This window comes from Equus asinus, chromosome 9 (assembly GCF_041296235.1).
Source record: "Equus asinus isolate D_3611 breed Donkey chromosome 9, EquAss-T2T_v2, whole genome shotgun sequence".
NCBI classification, from domain to species: domain Eukaryota; kingdom Metazoa; phylum Chordata; class Mammalia; order Perissodactyla; family Equidae; genus Equus; species Equus asinus.
The window spans coordinates 76818909-76840086 of record NC_091798.1 but is presented as its reverse complement, the minus strand read 5'-3'; the positions used below and the strand labels follow the sequence as shown (position 1 = coordinate 76840086).

General features: G+C 39.0%; 1 protein-coding gene across 20 annotated transcripts in view; it reads right to left on the bottom strand.

Annotated features, from left to right (window-relative positions):
- MCTP1 (multiple C2 and transmembrane domain containing 1) overlaps positions 1–21178 on the bottom strand; it is a 495386-nt gene that overhangs the window by 54640 nt on the left and 419568 nt on the right. For all 20 annotated transcript variants that reach the window (XR_011505940.1, XR_011505939.1, XR_011505938.1 and 17 more), the window contains one exon: positions 19259–19312. Coding sequence is in view for 17 of the 20 variants with exons in the window: in XM_070517766.1 (XP_070373867.1) it covers positions 19259–19312 (54 nt within the window). In the remaining 3 variants the exon portion in view is untranslated. The remainder of the gene's footprint in view (positions 1–19258; positions 19313–21178) is intronic.

Here is a 21178-nt window from a genome sequence, read left to right as displayed (position 1 = left end):
TAATTGGCTATGCATAGTAAAAAGTCTTATTTTCAAAAATGTATTCTGCATCCACAGAGTTTTAAATCTCAATAAGTGTGTTATTTTAAACTCAGAATGCTAAGCAATATTAGTGAGAGTGACAGAAGAACCACATGGTAGATGTCATTCTATAATTTACAACTCTCTTTGACATCTTTTTTTCTTCCCCTTTTAAAGCAGACTTCATCTAAAGCCATAGGTGAAAAGTTAAAGAAGATAAAGAATAAAATTCAACTTTCCTTACTAAACAGTTTAATTGCTGCTTTCAGAAGTGTCAAAGTATATTTAACTTTAAAATATATTTTCTTTTATTCTCCAGGAAGAGTTTTCTATTAAAAACAAAATGGAAGGAAGGAAGGAAAGAAGGAAGGGAGGGAGGAAGACAGAAAGAAAGAAAGAGAAAGAAAAAATTTAAAGTGTCTGGAGTCCATAATTCTCTAGTTCTGCCATTTACACCTTCGTTTGGCGGGCAAGCCTTCCCTATCCCGCTGATTAAGAGGCTTCCTCCTTCCAACTCCTCACCATTCTCCCAGCCCATCCACTCAATTTTAGCTTCGCTTGTCTCCTTCCCTTGCAACCTATATGGACTTTATTGTACCTCTCCTTACGTCTTCTGTGTGTGTTCCTGTTTCTCTATAAATCATTCTGGACTGTTGAGCTGTGAACTGTTACGCCTTGGCTACCACATCCTCCTGTTATGTCATGTAGCTCCAGCTGGGCCTTCACAGTTACTGGTTTATTCATCTCATGTGGACTGGTTATCACATTCCTCCCAAATACTCTTTCAGTCCTCCTCCTTTCTCCAGAGCCTTCTATCCCAACTTTCAGCTCACAACAAATGACCATTCCTCCCACTTTCCTGAGAGAACTGAGGCCACATGTGCTTCCTCAACATCCACCCTTTCAGCCAGAATCTCCCCACAGAACTTCATCCCTTCTCTTGTGATCTTCTTTCTACTCGCCCTTACTTCTTCTGAGACCTTGATCCTCTACTCTTCTAGCTCTGCAATTCCACCTTCCCCACTGGGCCCTTCTAAAATAGTGGGAGTGCTCCATTACTCAAACAAACCCCAAGTTCTTGCCAACTCCATAAGTTCCTGTCCTTCCTCCTCTTACCCTTCCAGAGTCAAACCATTCTGAAGGGCAGTTTTCACCGACTGCCTCCAATGTACCCTCTGCCTTCTGCTTTCACCACTCTAGGGAAACTAGGAGCCCCTGGGTCATGACTAATGTGATCACCAATGTTCATGACTTTTTTCCCAGTTGCCACCTTCCATGAGCGTTTGCCACATTTGATTCTAGTGATATGTTTCTCAAAACTGTTAGCTTTCATGACAGGGACCCTTCCGAGTCCCCTCCTACAACTCTGATGATTTTTTCTCTGTCCTTCATCCTCCGTGGCCACTTAAATAGAGGCATTCTCCACAGAACTGTCTGTGGCTCTCTTCCCTTCACTCTCAACAGCCTCTGTTTCAGTGATTACTTTTATCTCTAATGAGCACTTCTCAAATTTAAGTCTCTGGTCATAACCTCTTCTTTGAATTCCAGATTTCTATTTCTAGAATCTGCTGGAATACCCAATTTGATGGCCTGGTAACATTTCAAACTCAACATGACAAAAATAGTTTTCCTGAAGTAATTTTCTTCCCCTCTAAAATCTATCCCTACTCAGACCTCTGTTTCATTTAGTAACATGACAGCCTTCCTGGGCACCCTGGACTGATAATGCTGCCGCTGCTGCTGACAATAATGATAATACTACTAATACATTATACTTATGAAATTCTTACTATATCATAGACATCGTTCTAAGCTTTGCACATATTTATTCATTTAATCCTCACAACAACACTATAAGGCAGAAACTATTATTAGCCCCATTTTACAGATGAAGAAACTGAAGGATAGAGGTGAAGTACCTCTCCGTTATCACACAGCAGCTTGGTTTCAGAGCCAACACTCTTAACCACTATGCTATCCTGCCTCAAGAAATCTTCAGTGATTGTTGGCAGCATTCTTAAGATGTGTTATAGCAGAAAGTGGCTGGAAGGTGACTCATTCCAGGAACGGGGGACTTGAAATTGAGTGGTGATTATGAGACGGGAGAGAAGAGTGACTGACATTGGAGCTCTGTGATAACAGGAACCGCACTCGACTCTACATCATCTGTAGCAGCACAGGTAGTGGCTAGGCCTCAGAGATCGGTGAATGGGGATAGCAATATATATAGGGAGCAGAAAGTTCCTTTTCCTATCATACTGGCAAAGATAGATTCAATTCTGATTCCTTTAGGGAGGTGTAGCTATTAAGAGAGGAGATCAGAAAGATATCGGCAAAACGAAGATAACTGGCAGTCACTTTTCTTTTTCTAAATACCCAGTATACAACATGGCTAGTTGGAGTGGTTATGGGACTCTGATGTCTGAACTGCTGTTTTCCGTTTATACATATCTTTCTATTCACTGAGTATTTAAGCAAAGCTTACTATTTGTATACCATTGTGTATAATATGTGTTATAATACTCAGTTCTGGTCACTAGAATTTATAACGTTTTTTGTGGAGACAAGACACATTAAAATTAAATAAGATCATGAGGCAATAAATAATATGTAAATGTCATAAGGCAATGTGGCGTAGTGGTTTAAATCATAGGCTTGGGAGTCTACATAGAACTGGGTTCTAATTTCAGCCTTTCTTTGTAACCTTGGATAAGTCACTTAGCCTCGCGCGGTCTCATTTTCCTCATTTATAAAACATGGACGGTAGAATGTACTCAATAGAGTTTCATGAAGAAGAAATGAGATAATCCATACAAAGTGCTCAGCACGGTGCCTGGCACATAATTACACACATAATTACACACACAAAAAAAAAATAGGAAGGGAAAAAAAGATGAATGTCAATTGAGGAAAACAAATGCATTATTGTATGTTCTGAAGTGGAGCTCACTATTGGCTAAAGTATTAACTGGCCAGAATGTGGGGCAGATCCTGGGTCTTAAAGGATAGACGAGGCTTGGATAAGCAGAAAGGGCATTTCATGTATATAGCAAGGCAGAGCATATCAAGTGAATTTAAGAGAAATGTACAAAGTAAGGAATATTACAACAGCAAAATCTTTCTTATGGATTAGACAGAAAGAGAATCACAGAAGATGATTTGAGCTTTTGAGTCTTCACGAGTAAAATAATTGTACTACTGGTAGAAATCCATTAGCCATGAAATGAAGCTATTTTTAGAGGAAGAATACAAGTTCGGAATGAAATATTCTGAGTTTGGGGTTACAATGGGACAACTTTCAATGCCTGAGGGGGTGGAAGGAGACCACAGACTTGGGGCAAAAGGTATAACTGGAGATTTTTAGCTCCTTGAGAAGTAGAGCTGGGTTTCATTTTCCTTTGTATCCTTCAGTTAGCCTAGAATAGTGCTTTGAACATTCCACGTACGCAACACTTGTTGCATGGGTGAGCAAATAAATGAATGAAAGTAAAGATTTTGGAGTTATCTTCACCGAGGTGATAGTTAAAATTGTGGGCATAGATTAGTTCTCTACAGAAGAACAAAATTGGGAGGTGCCCAAACATTGGAGGAAAAAAAAAAGAAAAAAGTGTTTGAGTAAAGAAAAATTGAGTGTACAGGGAGATAGAAGGGGATATTAAATAGCAATCAAGAGGGCATTGAGATAAATGCACTAAAAAGGTGGGAGACCAAGTGAAGTTATTGACGTCTTTGGGGAACAAGTCTAACAAAATGTATAGATGGAAGCCACAAAGGAAAGAATTAAGATTGAACCAAAGAGGGGAGTAAATGGAGGCAACAGATGTAGAGCATGTCTGAGATTGATGGGGAATAAAGGAAAAGAAAACCCACTACACTCTTTTCTTAAAATGTGTCAGTATATGATGTACAGAATAGACATTTGTCACAGGTATGCAAATATTTATTAAGTTCATGCATGAATAGGTGAAGGAATGAATTGAATGAGTCACTCATATTAAATATGAGAGAAATACTGTATCTTGATTTCTTTTCTCTTAATCAGAAAATTTCCACCTTCATTTCCATGCTGTGGGTATGTGAACAGATGCAAAAGTACTTGTAAATGACAAAGTCAGTCAACCTTTGTAAAATAAAAACTGATCTCTTTCTAAGATATTACTCTTTTACCTGTTGTTATAGGAAAAGACCCACACAGGAAGTTGTATCACTGTGATTTAGATTGTAGGAAGAGCAATATTTATGAATAAACATAGTATTTATGAATAAATAAGGAATTTTAACTTTCACATCAAATTTCGTATTATTTTAGTATAAGCAATAATCCCTCCAAGTGGCTCCCATCTGGATAGTTTCTTTTATTAAAACTAATTGATTTGTATGTTTGGAAAATGGACAGTTTTGTCATCATGGAGAAAGTCTGCACAATATCACTATAACGTAAAAAGCAAACATGACTTATGGAAACGGAAAAAAACAGCTGAAGTCAATAAGCATCTATTTACTTTTCCTTGTATAAATCAGAAACAGATATCAAGAAAATATTTTAGCTATGGGTTTGCCTTTTTTTAATGCTATGAAATTCATGCTGAGTGGAGAAAACTCATGCTTGATACATTCAACTTATAGTACCTTTCCAAGGTGAATTACTAAATCCTCAAAACCTGACCTTCTAATGAAGGCACTGATGCAAACACAGAGTTGGTGAAGAAAACCACAAAGATATAAAAATGCATAGATATATGATCAACTAGGGACAAATTTTGATGGAATTATCACCAGATCTCTACAGACAAAGCACATCTATCAAACATGCCTACCATAAGCTTTGATTCCGTTAATTCTGCGAGAAAAGACATCAGGTAGAGTTCTGGATACCAGGTGTGTAAACACCAAGAGATTCTGATATTACAATATCTTTCACGTAGAAACCTGAACACAACCCCACCAGATGCAGAAGCGAGTTTCCACTGGGAATGCTACCTACCCTTTTACTACTGGTATCATTATTCAAACATTTAATGTAGGAGAAACTGAAGGCCAAAAAAGAACATGCCTGCACTTAATTTCAAGTGACAGCTAATACAGTGCATTAAAGGTGTAATACTATACACATGGTACTTATATATAAATAGTAACATTAAAAGGGGTTACAACATCCCTAAGACATCCTAAGTCTAAAACACTTAAAAAGCACATTTGCAGTACAACTTATCTTAAATTATTTTAATTGGTTTCAAGAAGACTTCAGATTAGTGATTGGCTTTGATTTTTTCTTATTATAAAAGAGAAACACAGATGAATGCTTTTTAGGCAGCCTAATATCATTCCCAGGTAGGCGACCACGTAACCTGTGTTACTTAAATGCCATTAACTATCAACGCACGTTATTTTCACATAAGTGTTTTATTTAAATTTTGTTTTCCTAAAGTTGTTAGTTCTTTTAATAAATATAGCTAATGCAAAATGTCCTCCCCCGCCCCCCACCCCGTTCTTTCTTTGCATTCATTATCCAGAAACTTTTTCAAAGAGAAAAAGGGAGGAAAAGGGCAGAGTGACAGAGCTTGAATACTTAGCAACCATTTTGCTGTTGAGGTTTTTTTTTAATAGTATGAAAAATAATCCAGTTACATTCTTTAGCTCGATTACTTACAAATAAGTTATCTGAAAAAAAATCGAGTAAATCTGTCAGTTGTGGAAGTTTATTTTTCCATGTGTTATCTACAGATAAGCCAGCCTGTACTATTAGATTTCCACTGACATAATTGTGCATGAATTCTGATCTGATTTGGTATTACATGGTGCAAAAGGTGACACATTTTCTCTAATATACTCCATTAGAAAGGAAAGAAATTGCCAAAGTATGAAATCTGAGTACCTTGATTCAGAAACTATGTGACTTTGAGGTCAGCTCAATGGAAAAAAAGAACTTGTTCAACTACCGGAGGCACTGAAGGTTGTGACAAGCAAACCTAATACCCAGGGTAGTTACTCTGTTGGATAATCAATAAAATCTTACATTATCAGACTGTAACAGCTGTATATTCGTTTATCATATTGCCTTGTATGTCTCCAAAATATTCAAGTGTGGAATCACAGAGAATACCGATGTTGTTCCCATTCTCAATTCATTGCTGATCAGAATACTCCGCTAAGATATCAGAACCAAGAAGCAGCATTTATGTGCATAACGTGCTGAATATTGATTTTAACATCCACATAGTGCTACCTCACTACAGCAGAAAACCATTAGCTCCAAGGGTCCTGGCAAAGAATCTTGATTGAGCTACTTATAGTTTCTACAACAAAATTTTTAGAGATATTAGTGATCTTTTAAATCCTATGAGAAATGTCCTTGAACAAATTAGTAAAATACCAGATGTGAACTGTTGGCAATTTCAAATTACATTTTCTAGAAAGTAGAAACTCTTATGTTTTAGGAAGGAAATGTTCTGCAATCTCTTTTCCTCACTTGACTTTTTATTTTGGCAGCCAGTCAGAGCAAGTAAAGCCTGAGTTCCAGAACACAGGACAGTGGGATTTTGTCCTCCTTCATTGGCGGAGGACAATGGATGTCCATTACAATTTAAATAGGAATTTAAAAAGGATTCTTTACAACTCCTTCCTATCCACCAACTAGCTCTAAGGGAGCGCTTAGCTAGAAGGTGAAATTTTTGGACTGAATCTTTCTCCATGGGAAGACAAAAGAAGAGAGATTTAGGTAGCCCTTTGGTTATTCAGTAGAGAAGTAGAGAAAGACAATTCACTTAGTCCTTTGTTGCTTCTCATCTTATAAGTCAAAAGTAAAAAATAAAATAAAAATATATAGGATAATAAAACTTGGATATAGCTGGCAATTTGAAGGTGCATGCTTGTGTAATCTGGCACTATATGCTGTAAACCTTAGATAAAGAGAAAGTCTTCTTATACGCAATATGCTCCACATTCCTTAATGCTCCTTCACATCTCATAGAAGCTTTTGTTCTTTGGAAATTGTGGCTGATTGTATTTTCCAAAGATGGTGACACAATATCTCCCATCCTTTAGATTCTCATGCAACAGGACTTTCACACTCCTGATTAAGAGGTAGAATCGATTTCATCCTCTCCTTGAATCTGGGCTGACCTTAGTGTCTTGCTTGACTAATAGAAAAGGGCAGAAGTGACATTCTGGGACTTGCAAGGCGAGGTCGTAAGAGGACTTGCAGCTTCCACTTGGTCTCTTGAAACACTCGCTTTTGAATTCTCCCCCTCAGAACGAAGCTGCCGTGTTATGAGAAGTCAGCAACAACCTTCAGTCATCTGATTGAGCCATCTTGAATGTCCAGCCTAGTTGAGCCTTTAGATGACCACAGTCCCAGACATCTGGCTAGAATCACATGAGAGATTTGGGCAAGAACTGCCCAGATGAACTCAGTCAACCAACTGAATAATAAAAGAATGGTAAAGCATTGCTTTAGGTCACTAAGGTTTTTTGGGAGAAGGGTGGGAGGTTGTTATGCAAAAAATGATGGGCTTTGGAGGCAGACAGACCAGTCTGAAGTTTGGTTGTTTCACTTCTTTTGTGACTTTTAATGAGTCATTTTATGTCTCAGAGGTTTCAGGCTTTTCATCTATAAAATACTGACAATAGTAGCTGCTTTTCAACTGACCCATGTTCCTCTAACATCGTATCGTTCCAACGACTCTTGGATCAAAGCCAGAATAGGCATAGCTACCATATACCTTTCGCTCTGAGTCAAGTTTTAAGGCATTAAAAATATTTTGCCTCCTTTTGTATTGATACTTCTTGTTTCCACACTGGACTGTGCTTACTTATTGCAAACATGCTGAATGGGTAAAAGGCACTGTATATGGACCATCATTTTTCCAAATGCTCTCAAGACCTAGTGCCCAGGGAAAAGGGGGCCAGGCAGACCTATAGGATACTTTCTGTCTTTCCTGAACAGAACGGGTATGGCTCTGCAAAACTGCATTTCAAGTGGCCTAGCTGTCATCTCTGGGTAGGTCAACAGCCTTTGCTACAACATGTCTGGGAAGAAAAATTAGAGGATTGTTTTCTGATCTCAGTTTCTTCACCATCAGACAAGTTACCTAATTCCTAGTCTTAGTTGCTTCTCTATTAAATAAGTTAACTTGTTTTTAGGCTCAATCATTTCTCTATTTTAGTCACATTATCTGGTTTCTAATCTTAGCTACTTCCCCACGAGCCAAGTTAATCTTCCTGATACTGAAGCATGGGAATGATACTTGGTAAGCTAATACAGAGTTAATGCAAACATAAATAAAGTAAGGAAGGGAAAGTACTTTGAAACATGTGAAGTGCTGCACAAATACAAGGATATCTCAGCTAGGCATCTCAGTCATTCATGACCCTAAATTTTCCCTTACCCTGGTCAACATAAAGTTTTTTCAACAATCTTACTACATTTACTATTAAAATATCTCTCAAACATGTATCTTTGTATTCTATTCTTGCAGGTTTGCTGTTTAAGTGCAAGACGCCATTCTCTCCTGCCCGGGCTGCCGTGGTACCCCCTAGTACACTTCCCTGCTTCAAGGTTCATTTCCTTCTCCTTCCAACCTGTGCCCCTTTGAGCTCTCTTCTTAAAGCATAAACTTCGTCATGACAATTTCCTACTTTAGAACGGCCCTTGATTCCTTATTGCTTAGAGAATACAATTTAAGTTCCTTAGATGACAGCTAAAGCCTTCACAAACTTAAATTTACTTTCCCACTGTCATTTTCCTCCACTTCCACTCCTGCCTTTATGCTCCTACTATGCCACGTATTCCTTAATTTTACATCCCACACTTCCTTGTACATTCTCTTTCATCCTTCAAGACCTAAACTAAGTGCCACTTTCTCTGTGCAACATATGCTGACAAGTCTGTTTTTCCCACCCAAACTCTGGTCATAACTTTACTATAACATTTTTCTCACTGCATTGTAATTATTAGTTTACATAACAAGGGTTCCATCAAACAATGACTCCCGAAGGGCCATATTGCATCATTTTTATCTTTGACTACCCAGTGACTTGTTTCTCAATATATGTTTATGGAAAAAAGTATTATTTTTCAATGAGAGAGACACAATAGCAAAATAGTTCAACCTATATGTGAGATTAGGCTTCAAGAGGAGGAGGTAGGTCTGTGAACTTAGGAAGCAAAAATATTTTAACATTTCCTTTCTGGGGCCCAGTCCTGTGGCAGAGAGGTTAAGCTCACGTGCTCTGCTTTGGCAGCCCAGGGCTTCGCCAGTTCGGATCCTGGGCACAGACATGGCACCCCTTGTCAGGCCACGCTGAGGCCACATCCCACATGCGACAGCTAGAAGGACCCACAACTAAAATATACAACTATGTACTGGGGTGATTTGGGGAGAAAAAGTGGGAAAAAATAAAGAAGATTGGCAACAGTTGCTAGCTCAGGTGCCAATCTTTAAAAAAAAAAACTTCCTTTCTGACACTTGGATTACTTTTATAAAAATTCATGTTTTATGTCAAATTACAGTATAAAGATATTGATTCACACAGAATGGGATGGAACAGGATGCTGTATCCATCAGCCTAGGTTAAATTATTTTGCAGTAACAAAGACCTCAAAATCATAGAGGCCTATAAAAACAAAGGTTTATTTTTTGTTCACATTACTGTCCACATGAGTTAGCTCCATGTCATCTTTATTCCAGAACTCAGGCTGAAAGACAGCCTCCTTTGTAGACAGTTCCAGCTGTGTTGCAGAGGGAAAAGAGAGATGGCAGAGCCAAGGACCATTCTTGAACCTTCTGTTGGGAAGTGGTATGGGGCAGCCAAACTGAGTTACATGGCTAAACCAAAGATCAGTAGGCAGGGAAGTATATTTTGAACAGAAGGCAATCTGCCATAGCTGCTATTGAAGATAAACAGATAGGTGACATCGTCACTACCATGTTAAGGCCTCTAGAATACTTTCCTGTCAATAGGAATCTAAGGAAATCACACTCCCTTAACATGATTATAGCCATACATCTTTGTTTACTTTGAGTCTAGCTTAAGTTAGAAAATTAAAAAAAAACAGTATCATGAAGTTTTTATGTCTATTGATTTTATATTAGTTATGGAGTGTGATAGAACCCCAAAGTACAGTATTTCTTGTATAGCAAGATTCTGGCCGATGGAAGCATGGAACGAATAAAATTGAAGGAGTACCTCAGGCTGCCTACTCTGAAAATCGATTAGACTTTGTGATCTTTTTCTTTATATAAAAACATCTTGATTTTTAAAGACTGGGACTTTACTTAGCATTGGATTTGCCCCAAGAAAAAAATACTTGTATTAAAACATTTTTTGAGTTCATCGTATCACCAAGAAAAATAACCCACATGCCACTGAAAATATTTTGGTGAAGCCACACATTTCTTAAAGTTGTGTTCTCATCAAATGATGTCAACATTACAAGAATTTCTGACATTTCTTTAATATTTCTCTTTTGCATGTAACTTAATGAAAATAGATACCTCTGTTTGTATAGCCAACTCCCTTTGGCAAGTTCTCATAATCAGGGAGAATTTCTACTTCGTGAACTCCTTTTGGAATCTGCGGAGTCAATGCCTTTAATACGGTGAAGAATTTCTTTGCCAAACAAACTTTCAGGCAGAATCAAAATCTTGGCACTCTGGGCTCCGATGGAGCATCTGTGACGCTTGGCAACACATCTGGTTCTGCTGCTTTGGTGAAGAAACATGCTCCTCATCTCAACATGCAGTGGTGTCAGTTGGTGTCAATGACTCTGCCAGCAATCCTAAAAAAACTGTGTTTATTTCTACAAACGTTGTCAACCTCCTGAGAGCCAGGGCTGACACACTGCTGTTTCAAGAAGTTTTGTAAAGAAATGAGAGTAGAAGAGGAAGTTCGCTGCTGCAATACAGAAATTAACTAGCTTTCCAGAGGACCTGTCTGGAAACATCTGGTTGACCTTCAAACAAAAGTCCTGCTCTTTTGAGGCAAAGGAAATCCAATTAGAACAACCCAACAGGAAAGAGTCCATTCATAGTTTGCTTTACTTGATGGATATTCTTGCCAAATTATCTAGGTCAATCTTTCCATTTAAATGGTTTTAGCTCACCTGCCACTCTGGAAGGGCACATCAGAAGCAGGCATCTATCTAAACATTCCATGGCTGGAGAAGTGCTTCTACAAATTGGAACAAGAGTGACCAAGCTTACCAATTAGTTTACAGGTAGAAACCATAGACTGCTGGAGTCAGATAACTCTTTGAAAGCTAATTCTGCCTCCAATGACCTTAACATGGAACCATGTATATTTAATACTTTTTAAAAAAGTGATGAAGCATTAATGTTGCAGACTTTTCAAAAGATAATTTCATCGACACAATATGAATTCAACAAGGATTTTGGAGAACTCTCAGAATCCCACTACGCCTAACCCTCATCTAACAAAGCCACAGCAGCTCCCATTTTGTTGGCTACTTTTTCTTTTGCCAGGTCAGTGTTTCAAGCACTTATTGCCATGAAACTAAAAAGTCATAGCCAAACAGATGTCAAAAATACCAAGCCTATTGCTGCGTCAAAAACCACTCCATAATTTCAATTTCAAAGCCAAACACCAGCCTTCTCGTAGAAGCTTATTTTGGAGCTGAATTAAACTTTATTTTTACTTGAAAAATTTGCATTTATCTCAGGTGTTTGAGGAAAATAGGCATTAATGTCAAGAGGCAGATGATGAGAGCAACAAAGATATGAGTTTATAAAGATACTTTATAGTCTCTGTAAAATAATTCAATTTCTACTGCAAAAAAAATGTCATGAAAAAGTTTTTTGTATATGTTTTTATGTGTTTTCTTTTGGGGAACAAGTCTACAGCTTTCTTCAGATTCTCAAAGGTGACCTAACTAAAGCTAAAACCCTCTGCCCTGGCACTTTGTAGAGTGAAACATTCTAAGAAATGGAATGAATGTTGTGAGGAAGCAAAAATTGTCCGTTGAAAAGTGAAGTTAACCACGCCTTGGTTCATTCAGCAATCCTTCATCAACGAATAATACAGTCTCCTAAACAGGAAAGTAGCCATCGTCACTAGAGATGGGCACTAACTCACTCTCATTTTTGGACAAGCTTTCCTGAAATAAATACTAGGGCAATTTGGATACAAATGATGTTTTGTTAGATAGAGTTTTAGTTTCCATATTGAATGAAGAGCCAGGTAGCCATATTTATGTAGAAGAGTAGGACTAAGTTAATAAGGAAAAATTAGGAGCTCAGATCTAGTGCTTTAACATGTAGTATTGTTTGGAGAAGCATAGAAAGTGCTTTTGTAACGAATTACCATAAATCAAGTGGCTTAAACAACACACATTTATCATCTTACAATTCTGTAGTTCAGAAGTTGGATATGGGTCTCACTGGACTAAAATCAAAATGTGGGCAGGGCTGTATTTCTCTCGCCCTATTGGAGAATCCATTTCGTTGCCTTCTCCAGTTTCTAGAGGCTGCTCACATTTCTTGGCTTGTGGCCCCCTCCCTCCATCTCCCAAGACAGTATAGCAGCTCCCCAACCCCGTCTCCAGTCAGTGGGTGAAGCTCTAGCCTTGACTGTGTACTCCCACATCAGGTCCAGTACAGCTGCTCCTTCCACTCTGTTTCTTGGTCTTCAGGTTCACCTCCTGTTTGTTCAGACTGCGGTGCAGGGCACGTGCTTTCTTGGGCCACAGATCCTGGGCCTGCAGAACTTCCTGAGGTTTTCTTTTTGAGTCTAGTTAATGATGGTGAGAACAAGGACTTGTGGACAGCTCAGATTTTGGAGAGTTTGGACCCCATGCTGCCTGCCACTTTGGCGAGGCGCAGATGGGAGAGCTCCACACTCAGGCTGTCCAGATGTTTCAGCAGCTCTTCCTTCTTGCCAGGAAGGTCCTGAGCGTTGGTTTTGGGCATAGCTGGGCAGGTGGCCGCCAGCTTCCGCACACTCTGATGGCCTCTTCCACTTCTAAGGACACTTCAGATAATCCAGGATAATCTCCTTATTGTAAGGTCAGCTGATTAGCAACTTTCACCCTACCTGCTACCTCAATGCCTCTTTGCCATATAGTATAACATATTCACAGGTTCCAGGGATTAGGGCAGGGACATCTGTGAGGGTCCATTATCCTGCCTACCACACACACCCTTAGCTGGGATAGTGGGAGAAGCCTGAAAGTGCATGAGAACAGTGAGGAAAAGTGGCAACCCAGAAGTAAACAGCCCCTACTTGGGACGGACAGTGTGTTCCCTGACGGTGCTACCTAAACACTTAAAGATCATGCCTGATGCAATTTGCATCTGTACGTTGACTTTGTTTCCCTGGAAAACCTCACCTTAAGGAAGGGTAAAGCTGCTAAACTTGGAAAACCTGAGCGTTAGCTCTGTTGCTGCCACTTATTGCCTATATCACCTTTGGCAACTCACTTAAGTTTAGCTGAACCACAGTTTCTTCATTTTAAAATGAGGAGGTTGAACCAGGAGAGGATGGGCTGGGATGTACTGAGCGTAAGAGGAAGGAGATATCATGGGATCTTGGGAGTTCCACCAGTGTGCGAGTGAGTCCCAGGATGAGAAAAACCTGGTGCTCCTGGTGCCAGAGGCCCTGGTCCCAGACTTCTGCATAAGCAGTCCAGCTCATGCTGCTCTCAAGCAAACCCTAATCCTCATGGACTCCTCCCCTGACGCTCCAGTCAGAGCCACAGTGCTGCTGAGCCTCACCCCAGGGACCCAGCCAAGTATAGCAGAGGGGCACTGACCCAAGGGCTGTACAGGGGCTGCACCTCTGGAGGTCAGAACTGGGAAGTGGGCTGCACATGTGCAGATAGCAGGCCTAGCAGCTTCTAGGAGTTGGAAGGCCACACACGGTGAGGTGAGCTTCTGATGCCTATCTTGGCTATCCTTCAGTTTTAATGTTTCTGTGATTTTAGATGAAGTAGAAAGTGTTTCTACTGACTCAAGGTCAGTGGGATATCAGCTCAGTGGGCCCAAGCACCAACAGGTCCCCCCAAAGAGGAATGGACCCTCCTGCTTTTTTAATTCTTATTTGCTCTTCTCTCCAGAAAGAAACAACAAGGGGAAAGAGCCCATCATGACCTCTTCATGCCAACCACCCCTAACCCTAGAACAGAATTAGATAACAAGCAAGTAGAACCTATCGTACTATGACTAAAATATATGTCTGGTATGAGATGTTTTGTATAATCTTTGAAAGGACATGTCTGGGAAGGCAGGCTTTCCTAATTTGTTTATTGTAGGATAGTTGTGTCACAGCCTAGCAAAAGATACATACAAAGAACACAAAGACAATTCCATTTTTGTTCTGGAACACTGGTGGGTCTAGATGCTTGTAATGGGAAGAATTCTAAGATGGCTGCCATATTCCCACTTCCTGCTGTGTATGGCCTGTATAGTTTCCTCCCTTTGTGGGTGTGGGAGATGTAGGAATATGATGGGATAGTCATTTCCATGATTAAGTTATGTTACACAGCACAGTTGACTTTAAGAAAGGGAGCCTTTAGTGAGCCTCACCTAATCAAGTGAGCCCTTAAAAGGGACTGGGCTCTTCCTGAAGAAAGAGATTTGAAATACAGGAGAGATCTGACACGAGGGAGATTCTCCACTGATGGATATAAAGATGGAGGGGGTCACGGAAAGCGGCTAGTAGGTGCAGAAAGCCAACAAGAAAACAAGAGCTTCAGTCCTCCAACTACAAGGAACTGAATTCTAGCAACAAACTGAATGAGCTTGGAAGGGATTCTTCTGCAGAGCCTCCAAGATGGCAACTCAGCCTTGAGTGTGAGACTCTGAGTAGAGAACCCAGTTGAGCCATGCCTAGACTTTTGACCTACTGAACTGAGAGCTAATAATGTGTAATTGTCTTAAGCCTCTAAGTTTGTGGTAATTTGTTATGCAGCAATAGAAAACTAATTAATACAAAAGTATTCCTGTTAAAGATGAGTTAGGATGTTTTTCCTTGTCTCCTCTTTCCCTGCCTTTTTCTGAAGCTTTGATCTGTTTCCCCACCATGCAGTTATTTCATTGAATATAACTGGAAAATACCATTTTGTCAGATTAAAATTGTCTCTTATATCACATATCAGAGTTATCTTTCTTCCACCACAGTTGATTTAAGACACAGAGATGTACGCATCTTGGGTATATTATATACATGTTTAGGGCTGGAGATTCAAACCAGAAAATGTAGATTTCCAGAATAAAAGCCAAAAATCTGTATATTTTGAAGTAACTCAGATATGTTTCATTCATTGCATCTAGTTATCTTGAAACACAGTAACCTTGACATAATGGTTGAAGAGAAAGGAGAAGCAATGTAAGCATAAATGCCTGAACATTTTAATAGCTTTTATCAATAAACATTACTAGAATGCCATGCGTTTAAATCCATGCTTTTCCTGAGGAAAACCTGCATTCTATCTTCTGCTTCCTGATATTGCAGCTGGATCCTATTACAAGGGTAGGACACACCACGGGAAGCATGCCTAAACTTTCTAAGCTACAAAATGAAAGCCGATCTTCATTAATTAGATGTCCAGATTATGCAGATTGACCACTGTATTATTGTATACAACGTGATGAAAACACTATTATATGGCTTGTTGATAGCTCTACCTAGGTAGTCTAGTTATGCCTTATTATTTGCTAAGGTAGTCTACTAACCACAAAGGCAGGATTTTGTGTCAGGTCAAATAGATAAAATTGTGACTTTGTGGTTGATGGCCAAGAGAATGCTCTACAACACAGGGAACTGAGAACGCAATCGGATGTCTTTCTAACATTTAATCCAGGAAACATTTTATCTCAAGTGTAGCTTAACATAGTACTACTACATAATGCAGGTAAGCGAAAATATTAACAAATCAATGAGTCATAACTAAGACTCAACATTTAAAACCAATATTCTTGGTGTTTGTGAAAACCATGGAACTGGATTAAGAGAAAAGCCACCTAATTTTAGATTTAAGCAAATGTGGACAATGGATTCTAGAAAGAAAGATAAGTCTGAGGATCACAAACCCTTACCTGAATAATGATTACCTGTTTTAATAAAAAGGAAGGACTCTCTCTTTCTCTCACACACACACACACACACACAAATACTCAAAAGGCCACGATCTGCAAATACTTCAAGATCTGGGGATCCAGGTAAATCATGACTTAGCTTTTACCAACTGTAACAAAAGTCCTCTCAGGTGCTAAAGTTAGCACTAAAGAAAAGCTATTACAAAACTATTATGTTAAGTAATTATAATCTTTGTTTCAACTTCATATACCTGTGTCTTTGTCATCTATATAATTATGGTGAGAGAAAACACTCCAAGCTCAAATGAAATAAACGACTTCAGTTTATGCCCACACGGACCTTGTCAAGTAGCCAATGACTTGCCCTTTCATTGTGAGTGACTAATATCAATGCTGGCTCTAAAGAAAGACACTTTTCATAATCGCCCAACAATCTGCTAAGTGAAAACATATGGATAGGCTTAGGCAAAGCCTGCCAGGGGTCTTTGCTGAATGGAAAACAGGTGCTCTCATTCTGTGCCACGTAATACCCCATTTACCCCCATGGCCAAAGGTTACAGGACTAATAGCTGCCTTGTGGTAATCATGGAAAGCCAAGACACTAGCCCTGGTGGAACATCTGGGACATATTTTACATACTTGCAGCATATGCTTCAGGTTCAATTAAAGTGAGGCTTTGGCACATTTATTAATCTTTTTTACTTTTATCCTATAAGAGGACCCACTGACCTGACCCCACTATTATACCATATGAGAAAACAGAGAAATAATGAGAGCTAGAGGTCAGTACCTGCTCGTATGGCAAAAAACACATTTGTTTTCTCATGAAATTCCATTACGCATGACTCTATACACAAACTTTAAATAGAGGAACCAATGAATTTTTTAAAGTAGGAAATTACCCTTCTCCTACTCAGACACACTGATAGCCAAGACCTACAATATATACCACTACAAGAACCAGTCAAGAGACGGAAGCTGGTAAATGGAAACCTGAAGGATCCGTTCATATTTCCGTTTCTTATAGTAAAAACTTCATATTTCAAGACGTCCACTCTAAGATTCTTCCCTCTATTATGCAAGCCCCTAAAAGTCCATTGTAAATTATTACATTTGAGATTTTCTTTTTGTTCAGATATGATTTTTATGCTATCAATTGCATTATGAATAAAAAAAGAATAAACCTCCTTATATGTCACTCAAATAAAGTGCTGGATTTATGAAAATCAGCTCACAATCCTTTCACATGGAAAACACAGTTTGTTGGCGTCCTGCACAGAAGAATATAGTTGAATTCACACAGTAATTTAAGCACTCACATTCAATCAACTTTGGTAACTAGGTCTGAAAATGTGTTAGAACCAAGGTGTCAATTTCAGGCAACCAAAGACTACATTATAATACGTGCCACCCCAGAGATTTGGTGGTGTTTCCACCCTGGCATGTTCTACTCGACATCCATGTTTTGGTGAGCTGGTGAACCAAGTGCTATTGGTTTCCCATTCCTAACATCCTCTATATTAAAAAAAATGACCATAAAGGGGAGATTAGTGGTATAGGATATCAACAAAGTGGCTAGCAAAAATGCCGTTGACTTCAAGCAGGGACACTGAAGTACTAGACTTCTCTAAGGGTTTCCATTTATTAACATTTCTGGGGGAACGCCTGCTGCCGGAATGGATCTTTATGGTGGCTTTAATAATAAAGCGGCAACAAGCAAGGGAAAATGGCCATAAATGGATGGCAGCTCAGTGTTTATCAGCAGAGAAATGATGATTCAGAACTGGCATGTTGAGTTAAAATACAAGCTCTCTACAGCTCTACAACTGACCTTAATAATAAATCATATCATTTATTGCCAGAAGTGTATGCTTATGTTATTTAACATAAAAAACAAACACATATGTGTTTCTGCAGGAAGGAGATTTTGTTGGTTTATGTTTGATGATGTCGCTAATGACTGAATGATGTACAGAAGAAAAATTCCACATAAAATCTCCATTAATTTTAAAATGTTTGCAATAGCCTTAGAAGGGAGAAAGAGTGTATATATGTCTGTTTCTACTTTTCTTCTAGCATTGAATGTTAGTTAGGAAGAAAAAATCATTTGGGAGGTTAACTAATCACTGTGATTTTTTTTTTTTTTTGACATTTCTAATGCTTGCTTCCAGCACACAAATTCTTACGCTGGGATGTAACTGTACATCTCCACTGGAATCAAAGGTCAAGGGCATAAATTAAGATACACTGTTTTTTCTTTAAAATATTTCACTGCTTTGCTATAACAGAAGTCAGACAGATCCTGGTGAAGGTCAAAATCTGGTTTTTATGCCAAATAATGTGGAAATAACGAATGATATTCTCCCCTTCCCCACCCCCCCAATCTTACCCTAGGACTTTTTAGATTTTCTATCAGAAATGCCCAAAGATGATGATAAACCAGCTTCACTATCCTCCTTGCTGTAGAAAGCTGTTCTTCTGACCCCAGCCACTGCTGCAGTGGTGCAAGGTCATTCTAATTCCTCCCTCCAGTTGTCCCCTCTCCCCAGGGGACAACCAATCCAAGAGTCCCAGAAACTAGCTGTTATTTACTGTGATCACCATCCGCAAGCCAACCAGCAATCGAAATATGAGCCTCTCTGAACGGGCTTTCCTGACCAAGGAGCCAGGGGGCCATTCCAAGTCTAGGCTAGGGCAGTGAGCACCGGGATTATTTAAATGCCCTCCGGAGCCCTCCGCACACGTGTTCTTTTGCTGAGCCATTCTTCGAAAATTACAGATGACAATATCCACGTTCAACTCACGCAGGCTGCTATTTTTTCACTTCTCTCTTCCCCCAAAGCGTAGCCTGATTTGTAATTCTCAAGATAGGACAAATTTTTGCCCTTCAAAAACAGTTGTCACTGCCGTTATCTTCACGAGAGCTATCAAGTTCCAGACAAGCTGAATTATTTTTTTTTGTTCCTGGCAGAAAAATATTTGACCCAGCTCTGGACAAAAGTGAAGAGGATTTATAGCCTCCTCTCCCTCTTTGCAACATGCAGTGGCATTGTTAGGATGATAAACAGCACTGTCCAATTTTCTGGACTCAAACACTTCAACTCCTTTTTTAACTGTCTGTGAAAACAGTGTTATGTCTACATTTCCCCATCCCCAGGTACCCAAGTGCTGGGAAAGATAATTACCTTGTCATCTTTGTCATCTTCTTCTTCCTCGTCCTCTAGCATGTCCTCCACTACCTGCAGACAGAAACAGAAGTCGTTTTCGTGCTCTTAAAGGAGAGAATTTTGTTCTGTCATTTTGAACCTCTTGGAAATGAAAACTTTATTAACATTTGAAACAGATGCGCTGGGAGGAAATATTTGATCTCAAGATAGGGATTAGGAAAATGCTATGCCTTTCATTGATTAAAACCTGGGAACGGAATCCCAGTGAGGGGCACCCTATCTGTGTGAAATGTTCTGTGACAACTTCAAGAATCTGAAATATGCATAAGGTCAAACTAACATTAACTTGAGGGGTGCTTTAAATCAGGAAATTTCTTTTCTACCTATTCCACTGTCTATATTAACTAGGCATTTTAAATTTGGAGATAGATAACTAAGCAGGAACCAGCTCTGCTATTTCTGATTTACTTTTCACCAAATTCTAAGATAAAAAACTATGTCTGCTCATTGATTCATGCTGGTGGTCAGTGGCATAAAACTAACAATATCCTTCATGGCTTAAATTTTAATAGTTATGTATAAATGTCAACTCTTGACTATCTCTGTATTACTTGCTGATTTTGTGGATTACCTGAAAATCTAATTTTAATTCTCTGTGATTTTATACAAGGATTACATTATAAGAATGGACACTACTACTAAAAGAAAATTAGAAATGTACTCTATAATCGAATGTGGACAATATGCATATAACCCATGTAGGTGGACATGCATGCATGTATTTATTTAATGGCTCCTAGTTTACCTACTTCAGCAGAATGGAATCATCATTTTGGATTTGCTAACTAATTTCCCCTTGCCTCGATCAATATATAACTGTAAACATTACAAATGAGACTTCACCTGTTTCAGGGGTTTATTATGGTTTTACACACCTACACACACATGCACGCACACACACACACTATGGAAACCAAAAATTTTAAAAACCTTGCAGGGGGTTGTTATTCAGGTGAGTGTCAACTTGTGATTGTATTTATGTCATCTGATATGACTTCTAAATTCTTGTGGTGGTTTTATTTTTTATCCAGTCTGAATCTCTATCTCTAAATAAATTCAATAGAATCATGGCTATTAAATGTTTTTAAATCTTTCTCCTAAAGCTCATAACTTTAAAGATTTTATTTTTTTTCCTTTTTTCTCCCCAAAGCCTCCCAGTACATAGTTGTATATTCTTCGTTGTGGGTCCCTTTAGTTGTGGCATGCTTGGACGCTGCCTCAGCGTGGTTTGATGAGCAGTCCCATGTCCGCGCCCAGGACTCGAACCAATGAAACACTGGGCCGCCGGCAGCGGAGCACGCGAACTTAACCACTCGGCCACGGGGCCAGCCCCTAAAACTCATAACTTTAGAAGATAAAGACAGCTAGCCCTTCATGTGGCTTTATGATACAGACAGGAATTGCTATGAATGAAAACTTCCACAACTAAGACTGTATTATGCAAAGAGATACATAAACTGACATAACATGTCAGGACTCTCAATTATTCTAAAAATTTTTCTCAAATATTCTAAAACATTAACTGATTTCAAAGAATAGGCCAAACACAAACCTACAGTTCTCATGAACCGATATATAACCAAAAGCATCTGGCAACCTGTGAGATTGTTCCTAATTTAATGTCATACTTCTAATCTTCTATTAAATGGTAGCATTGTGTGGTCTTTCATTTGGACATCCAGAATTTCAAAAGAACCATTGTAGCACAATGTCCTGTTTCCAATATCTGGTGAGTGTTTATACTTATTTTGGGGACATATAAAGCAATTCAGCCTCAGCAAGAAAGGACTCTTGGCATCCTCTCTAACTATATTCAGCCACTCCATAAGCGTTTATTGTAACCCCCCCTTGTTCAAGGCACACAGTCCTAGGTACTGT